General features: G+C 37.8%; 1 protein-coding gene across 1 annotated transcript in view; it reads left to right on the top strand.

Moving 5' to 3' along the window:
- KDELC2 (KDEL (Lys-Asp-Glu-Leu) containing 2) overlaps window positions 1-9635 on the top strand; it is a 37017-nt gene that overhangs the window by 16160 nt on the left and 11222 nt on the right. The window contains exons 2-4 of the mRNA XM_006899047.1: window positions 3999-4196; window positions 6058-6344; window positions 7454-7670. Coding sequence (XP_006899109.1) covers window positions 3999-4196; window positions 6058-6344; window positions 7454-7670 — 702 coding nt within the window. The remainder of the gene's footprint in view (window positions 1-3998; window positions 4197-6057; window positions 6345-7453; window positions 7671-9635) is intronic.

The raw sequence follows: 9635 nt of genomic DNA, 5'->3' as shown, positions 1-9635 counted from the left end.
TAAATTCTAGATATAAGTCCCTTATCTGACATGTCATTACCAAATACTTTTTCCCAGTCTATGGCTTCCCTTTTTACCCTGTTGGAGAAGTTTTTGGATGTGCGTAGGGATTTGATTCTGAGAAGGTCCCATTCATTTATTTTATCTTCTCCTGGTTGTAGATTTTTCAGGATACTTTAAAGACTGTTTATGTTGTGGATACTATTTACTATATTCTTAAGTTGAACATACTGAGAAGCCTTTTTCCTGACACAAGAAAAAATAAAACTGTTGAAGATACAAAAAGAAAGCACAAATTTACACTCATTAGACAGGAACAGGAACCTCTGGTACCTATTCAATAGGAAGTTGCACTCCCAACACAGAGATGGTTAGTTCAAATCCACCAGCTGCTCCACAGGAAAAAAGATGGACAGTCTTCTCCTGTGCAATTTACAGCCTCTAAAAGCATGCTGGAGGTTCAACTTTGAGTTGGTTCCAACTTGACAATAATGAGTTTGAGGTTTGGGGTTAGAGGTTGGTTTTGCTTTGTTTATTTTGGGGGGCGTGGTTGGTGGGGTTTTTTGAAACACAGGAAGTAGGAATAGGAGCTAAACGTACCTTAGTGATTTCAATAAACAGTTATTAAAATAGGTTCACTTTATAACATGATAGATGTAAAATCAAACACTGCTTTGAGTGCAATTTACTGTTAACCAAGACTGAAGATCTCAAAGGATTAAATGATTATTTTGACATTTTCCTTTGGCAAGATGATTAGCTCTCCGTAGGCCATTAAATGCTTTTTTCTTTTTTTTTTAAATTTTTTTATTTTTTATTTTACAGAGGTTTTGGATTTCCATTCATTCATTGCCGCAATTTTCTCCCTGCCCACCCCTCCCCATCAGCTCGCTTCCCCCTCCGAAGAGAGAAAAAAAAATTCCTTCATTAGTATACAATTCCCACGTCCCTTCCCCCATCCCCCACCCCGAGTGCACTTCTCTATGCAACCTTAATTCTGGATTCTTGTGCTAACCATAGTACTCAATCATATATCACTTCTAATCTGTTCTTTCCCTCATCTGTTTCAATACAATATTTTCCTTTAAAACCTTTAAGGATAGTGCGGAGCTCTGGAAGCTTATTAGTAAGGAGTTGGGCTGCCAGTCCAAAGGCAGGCAGTTTGTCCTCCAGCTCTTCCTCTGCAAAAAGATGGACGATCTCCTCCCATGCATTTTACAGCCTCTGAAACTGCTGGGGGCTCAGCTATGTGTTGGTTCTGACTCGATGGCACACAGCAACAGCAACAATAAGGACAGTGTAGGGGTTCTGGGGGTGTGCTGCTACCCCAGAGGCTGTGTGTCTCCAGAAATTTGTATCCGCCAATGCCCCCCCGGGGAGAAAATGAGCTGTCTTTTACATTTACAGCTTCAGAAACCCCAAGAGGATTAGTCGAGTCAGAGTGCACTTTGCGATAGTGAGTTGAATTTTGAAGGATAATAGCGTGGCAGATGCTGTGTTAGGCTCCTCACTTCAAATCCACCAGGTGTCCTGTGGGAGAAAGAAGGGTAGTCGGTTACATTATGGTTTGCAGCCTTGGATGGAGGGTCACCACGGGTCAAAACTATTCTGAACAGTGCTTTAGGAGCTTGGCTGCTAAAGAAAACATCAGTGATCCAAATCAAATCTGACAGAAAAAGCTGAGACAATCTGTTTCCTGAAGGATTATAGCCTTGGAAACCCTCCAAGACAGGTCTCCTCTATACTGTAGAGTTGCCCTAAACAAAGTCTGTTAGAAAGCAGTGGGGGGTTGGTTTGTTAAGGATCAGATTTGAATGGTACATCCACTGTACTCACTGAAGCAAGATTCCCAAAGTTTTAACTTGACCACAGTAACATTAATGACAAAATTGTTTAAAAACATAGGTTCATCAGCTAATGTAATTCATATAGTCAGTTAACAAGTCCATTCTGCCTCATGGCAACCCATTTGCATCAGGGTAGAACTGTGCTTGGGAGCATTTTTAATGGCTAGGTTTTTCAGAAATAGATCACCAGGCATTTCTTTCAAGGCATTCCTATGTGCACTGAAATATCTGAACTTTCAGTTAGCACCCAGGCTTGTAAATTTGTGTACCTACTACTGGTTAGTCTGGTATGCGGGTGATAAGGAGTCATGCTATCAGCCCAGTGGCACAAGGTTTGAACCCATCAGCTGCCCCACAGGCAGGGATGGGCAGTCTCCTCCCATGCAGTTTACAGCCTCTGAAAACCTGCTACAGGGTCAGCTAAGAGTCATTTCTGACTCGGCAGCACACAACAACAACTCCTGCATTACTTTCAACTCATCACAAACTTATCAACAGTAGAACTGTCCTTTAGGGTTTTCACAGCTGTAAATCTGTATAGGAACAGAGTGTCTCATTTTTCTTCTGTGGAGCAGCTGGTGGGGTCTGAACAACAGGCCTTGATGTTAGCAACTAAACATTTTAACCACGACACCACCAGAGGCCCTGCAGGATTGGTGTTCAGTGCCATTGAATTGTCTCCCAGGGAGCAACTGGTGGATTCAAACTACCTGCCTTTACGTTAGCAGCACAACTCCTTACCCATTAGGATAAAAGGCATTTCCTCCTGTGTGATTTACAGACTCTGAAAATTGGCCAGAAGTCAGCTGTGAGTCAGTTCCAACTCAATGGCAGTGAGCTGAGTTGTTGAGTTTGAGCAAACAAGAAACAGGAGATGTGAGCTTCCCAAATCTGTCTCCCATCTTGGAGACTGTGGGAATCTCTATAGGGCAAGGGCGAGAGAGTGGAGTGTGACAAGTTTGCACAATACCATCTATGTCTAGGGGCCCCGATCAGTAGCCATGCGCCAGACTATTTGGAGACAAGTGGTGCTATTCACAAGCTGTGACCCAACAGACTGACTCCCAGCTACAGATTACAGAAACAAGCAGGAAAAGATAACAAAGAGTTTTAGTTGAATAATTCTCCTGAACTAAGAGAACGTGCTTTATTTCTTCAAGATGATATAAAAATGTTACTCTCACATTAGTACAGGACTATTTTGTATTCATTAGTAAGAAAAGAAAATCTTTTTTGCCAGATGGTAGTACAGAGTGTTAATTTCAAACTGTTACAGGATATTTAAGGGGAAAAAGTCATTTCATACTACACAAATTATTATAAGGTGTTAGCTTCCTTTTCCTATATCGTCTTTTTCAAGTGTGTATCTGAAGAGCTCCGTCACTTTAAACGTTTGTAATTTTTAACTATCTAAATGGTAGGAAACTCAGGTGGACTAGTGATAAAGAATTGTGCTGCCAACCTGAAGGTGCCTGGTTTGAATTTATCAGCTTGTCTGTGGGGAAAGGGTGAACGTTCTCTTCTAGTGTGATTTATAGCTTCTGAAAACCCACTGGAGGGTCAGCTACAAGTTGGTTCCAACTCCGTGTTACATAACAATAACACAGTGGTTAAGCTTTAACTCAAAGAGAAAAAGACCAAAAGTTATTCTTTCCTTTTCTTATGAATTAATTTTGTTCACTGAGTAAGTCTTTGTTGAATGACTAATGAATCAAATGTTCATCGTTAGTTTATAGACATGATCCAGACTTTTAGTTTGTGGCCTCAAGGATCTTGCAAGCCAAAATATAAATCTTTCTATAAAAGTTAATACAGAAAAAAGTAAATTTTGGTAATTAATCTTAAAAGATAATTAATTTTTTTAAAAAATTCTTTCTAGGGAACTCTGGTGGCCTAGTGGTAATAAGAAGCTTTACTACAAACCCAGGGACATACAGTTTGAATCCACCAGCTGCTCTGCAGGAGAAGGATGGGCAATCTCCTCCCATGCAATTTACTGCCTCTGAAAACCCCCTAAAGAGTCAGCAGTTAGTCGGGTCCAACTCAACAGCACAGAACAGCAACAATATATAACCAGTCTATCCAGTAATTGTTAAGGTGAAATAACAGTGAAGTAGTAATTTCTTATATATGAATATATTTTTCTTCCAGATCCAACACTATTCAAAGTAGTAATCAAATCTCTTTCACCTAAAGAATTAGCCCGGATTCATGTATCTAAACCTTTGGACAGAAATGATGGAACATTTTTGATGCGATATAGAATGTATGAAAGTGTCAATGAAGGGCTGAAGATAGAAGTTCTTTATGGAAGTGAACATGTAGCTCAATCTCCCTATATTTTGAAAGGTAAGTGATTGTTACATCATCTGCAATTCTGTCTATTTAATGGAAATTGCTCTGTCACAGTCCCAAAGAGACATTACTAAGATATAGAGGATAAACTTTTTTAACCTCACAAGTAGTTAGTCCCTTCCCAGGGGCTTTGAACTACTATTTGCAAAGTTTCTCCACTGGGGAAGAAAACCCACAAGTTTTGATCTGCCGTTTTCTCTATCCTCGCATGTAGAACTTCACACAGTTGAACTTGTAGCTGTTACAAAGCAATAGAAGAACAAGAGATGAGGCACCTCCATCAGCATTCTGTCCCTCCCAGGGTGGTCTATTTCCTGGATGTCCCCTGGCTTGCATGAGTTTTTAGAAGTTTATCTTCCGGAGTTTCATTTATTTTGTGTTGCTGTTTCAGATGAGTGGGATCAGTCTGATTGATGTTACTTGCCTTGGCCTAAGTGGAAATCTTTAAGAAAATTAAATAACTTCTAAACATTATATAAAAATAGAAATATTTGGGGCAAGATATAAAATTTGCATAAGTTCTTTTTAAAATCAGTATTTAGGAAATCTAAAATTACACTTCCAGACAGAACCTTTTTCTTTACATATTTTCTTTTGGATACATGATGATGTAGGTGATTTTAGGGGCTCAGGAGAAAAAAACCTTCACTTTTCCCCAAAAATGCATTATAGAATAATGCCTGAAAATTAATGTTTCTGTTTGTTTCCTTTGTTAAAAGTATAATCACGTAGTAATTCCTGTGAATACACAATACTTGATTGCTCAGTAATTTAATAAGAAATTTGCAATTCAGAGAAAACTTCCACGTACAAGATGAAGCTGCTTCTAGACAGTGAAAATTCAGATAGTTTTGTTATAAAAATACATGTTTCCATGGTGATGAAGTACTGGGGCTCCTAAATTAGCAGTAAAAGGTAACTTCAGGGAAGATCCACCCTTCCACCCACCTGCAGTTGAGACTTCCAGAACTTCATATTAAATAAAGGCTGAGTTATTCTCATATCACCACAGATTCAGGATTTTGTTATATCTGTCCTTTGAAATGACCATTTTCAGTGAGAGAAGGACAGGAAAGCCAACAATAGATTAGTTTTGGATCAGGAATTTTTACATTTGCGGACAAAAGAAAAACCTTCTTCAAAATAAAACCAAAACTATCTATGTTTATATATATTTTATTTCACAAAGGTAATTGAGTTTTATGTTCATCAGCAATTTATACTTCACTCGAAATGAATTACTGAATATCCCATGGACTACAAAAAGAACAAACAGATATGCCTTGAAAAAGTTGAAACCAGAGTGCTCCTTGGCAGCAACGCCGACAAAGCTTCATCTCTCATATTTTGGGCAGGGTGCTGAGAGAGCTATTTCTTGGAGAGGGACAGCATGCTTGGAAAGGTGGAAGGTCAATGAAAGAGAGGAAGACCCCCAATGAGGTGATTGACATGGTGACTGCAACACTGAACTCAGTGTATGGTGAGGATGGCACAGGATAGGACAGGATTCAGGTCTGTTGTTCAGAGAGTCATTATGAGCCCTACTTGACAGCACCTAACAACAGCAACAAGAAATTAATTATGATCCTGTTCTTTGAGTGTAAGACAGCTTACACTATAGTAGATTGTCCAGGATAATGGGAAAGACATGTCTGAAGAAATGGGAAGTTAGAAGCATAGAACTCTAGATAATAAATAATAATCTGTATTAATTGTCAAACACAGGTCATTCCACCTGCATAACCTTATACGGTCCCAAGAAGTCACACAGTGGTGACATCTGGAACACGACTAACCCCCTGTGTGTGGTGCTTGTCGAAGGAGCATGGCATTGTGTGTGTTCTGCTTCTCCTAGGACCAGTGTACCATGAGTACTGTGAGTGCCCAGAAGAGGATCCCCAAGCCTGGCTGAAAACGCTTTCATGTCCAAGCAAGGAACCACAGATCGAGAAGGATTTTTCTTCCTTCCCCACCATCAATCTCCAGCAGATGCTAAATGAAATTCCAACAAGGTTTGGAAACGAGAGAGGTGCCATTGTTCATTACACGATTCTCAGTAACCGAATCTACCGGAGACCTCTAGGGAAGTATACAGACTTCAAAATGTTCTCTGATGAAATTTTGCTGTCGTTGGCCAGGAAGGTAAGTGAACATATTAATTAATTCCAAAAATAACACAGTTTAAGTCTTTCACTCTCATAATTAAATGCTGAAAAATATGTAAAATAATATTTGCAAAGGATGAAAATGAATTTCCATCTTAGAAATATGCATCTAAAGACGTCCATTATTAGAAAGTCCATAGGTCTTTTGCCTTTTTTTTTAATTTTTTTATTTTATTTTATTATTTTTTGTGCATTGTACTGTCAAATCAGATCTGACTGGTACAGGAGGAGATTGTCCCTCCTTCTCCAGCAGAACATCTGGTGGATTCGAACCAGGCACATCTGAGATTGCAGTGCAGCTTCTTGCCACTAGGCCACCAGAGCTCCCTGGTCTTTTGCTTTTATTGATCTACATTTTAATACTTAAATTAAGTGACTAGAGTGTAGCACATTTTGTTAAGGTTATAGTAACAGAGGGGTGATTTTCATACCACTCTGTCATAAAAAGAAAACAAACAAAAAAAACCCACAGCAGCAAAACCCAACAACAAGGCAACTATCCAAAGAAAACTCAGCATTTACAAATAACCTGCTGGAAGGTCAGCAAGGAGTCAGTTCTGACATGACAGCAGTGAGTTTGAGTTAGAGTCATTGTCAGAACACCTAAGAAAAAAGCTATTGTAGCAATTTAGGCAAGAGATGGTAGGGGCCCCCTACTAAGGCATTGCTCTTGGAAATGGAGATGTAAATTGAGTGGCAGATTCCAGGAACCAGAAGATGGTGTGAAGAAGCTTACATTGAGGGAAAACAAAGAATCAATCATATCTGACTCTCGATTCTGACTTAGCTGCTACAGAATGCTCTTGAACCACTCATTCACCTCTCTGTTCAATTTCAGCCTCTATATAGAACTTGAAATGCTACCTCTGAAGAGAGGTTGCTGATTCCTGCTTATGTGAATTTGCCACGTATCATATTCACCTATGATTTTATTGTTATTGTTGATGAATCACCAAGAGGCATTCTTCTGTTTTCTAATGTTTTCAGATGTTCAAGTGTATCAGAAACCCAAAGGATTGCAGTATTTTTTTTTAACCAAAGCCTGAGATCTTGTCAAAACTGATGGTCATACTTTTGTTTGTTTAGGTCCTTCTCCCTGATTTAGAATTTTATATTAACCTTGGAGATTGGCCTTTGGAGCATCGAAAAGTCAATGAAACCCCTGGCCCTCTACCCATCATTTCATGGTGTGGCTCTCTGGATTCAAGAGATATTATCCTTCCAACGTATGATATTACCCATTCCACACTTGAAGCAATGAGGGGTGTTACTAATGATCTTCTCTCCATTCAAGGGAATACAGGTAAATTAAGGTTTAGTCTTGTAAGAAATCAGAAAAAGATGCAGAAAATATAAAGTGTGAGAAAGTAAATGTATATCTTTCTAGAACCATTTATATTTCTAACACATAAACAAAAAGCACCCTAGCACTTTCAACTCTGAAGCAGTTTGCTTATAATTCTTCTAGATTAAAAACTAAAAATACATGAGTTGACTATTGTGCTGAGTGAAATAAGTCAGTCACAAAGGACTTGTATAAGATCACTGTTACTTTAAAAAAAAACCTGAGAAAGTTTGCATAGGGAGAAAATCAATCTAGTATAGCCATGGAGTAAGGGGAAGAGTAAAAAAATTATTGGATATACAAAGAACAAACACTTAACTGGAATAGATGAAGAGAAGGACATTGTGGAATGAATGGATGACCAAATATTGTGGACATCATAATGAATGACTTGGGGGAAAAAATAGGCATAATTGGTAACTAAAAAAAGAGGGAAAGCTAAGGAACGGTTTACATAGATAGAGTCAATCTTGACGGGTTTACAGGGATAAGAAGGGAGGTAGAGGAAAGCAATGATTAATAGATTGAAGGAAGGGAGAGGGAATGTACAATGGGGGTTTGATGAAACATTGTAATAAATTGTCTTAACCAGTGTGGTTAATAATATTGAACAAAATGTATATGAATGACTAAATGAAAGCAAATATAAAATAAAAAAGATTCACTAATCGAGCTAAAATGTCCATTTCCATTCTCCATAAGAAACAGTCTCTTTTGAGGGTCTTTAATACTTAGAAAATTTGCAGATGTCCAGACCTGTTCTGGTTAGTGTTGCCACCATGGCATTTAACATGTTGTAATTCTTGAAAACACTTACATAGAGAAATGGGTTTAAGATTGTGTTTTTGCACCTTAACTCCACATTGCATTTCTATTTATTTATATTCTTTCCATGTACATATTTGTCTGGCTGATGTCACCCCCTTTTCATGTCTCTCATTACCTTACAAAGAGAAACCAATGGGCTGATTACTGCAAGTTCTCAGCCTTAATGGACCTCATGTTACTCATTTGCATTTACTTGAGTATTATACACCTCTTGCACAAACCATGATTTTTCCTGTGAACCATTCCAGCACAAGCTGTGGATATGTATTAAAAATAGATGCATTTTTTCTATAATCCATAATGCTGTGCCTGTTTTAAATAATGCCGCAGTAGGCAAAAGGAAAAAGAAAAGCAGACTCTGTTGAGTTAATCATTTGTAAATACCACCTGAAAATATAGGTTTAGCAAAATTGCCAGTTATATTAATTATTTATTATATTAATTACTGACTATACTAATTCTGACTCTTAGGGTCTTAACAGTGCTGGATGCAATGAAAGAGAATCAATATGCAAGAAAAAGAAAATTCTGATAATCTGTATAATTAGAATATTTATAACCCCAACATGTTATAACAAATTTTCCTCTTTCTACTTTTCCTTCACCCTTTAAAATCTTTATCCAGTTTGATGGCCTTAGATTTATGGTACAACCTCTTCCCCCTCCTGTATTTCTTTTAAACTCCTGATTAGCAAAAACCTGCCTTGTGCTGGTAGACTGTATTTGTGCTTATTAGACTTCTTTGGTGGATGAGACCAAAAACTTTGCTATCTAGAGATACTATGAAATGAAAATTGACTAATTTTTTTTTATTTAACAGCAGAGAATTACCATAAAGTATGCTAAAATAATAAAGATATTGACCTGTCCATTGTTTAATATCAACGTCTTACTTTAGAATAACAATTAAATTCACATTCATTCTTCAGAAAAATTTCTTTACAAAGAAAGCGGAGTGAGATAGATAGATGATAGATAGATAGATAGATAGATAGATAGATAGATAGATAGATAGATGATAGATATCTGTGAGGTGATAGATATAGATAGATATAGATGAAATAAGTTATCCTCTTGTCAGCTGTGGCTTAGTGA

This window comes from Elephantulus edwardii, unplaced genomic scaffold (assembly GCF_000299155.1).
Source record: "Elephantulus edwardii isolate Elephantulus edwardi_28Jun2011 unplaced genomic scaffold, EleEdw1.0 scaffold00245, whole genome shotgun sequence".
NCBI lineage: Eukaryota > Metazoa > Chordata > Mammalia > Macroscelidea > Macroscelididae > Elephantulus > Elephantulus edwardii.
The sequence above is the reverse complement of the archived record's forward strand: the minus strand, read 5'-3'. Positions and strand labels throughout refer to the sequence as shown.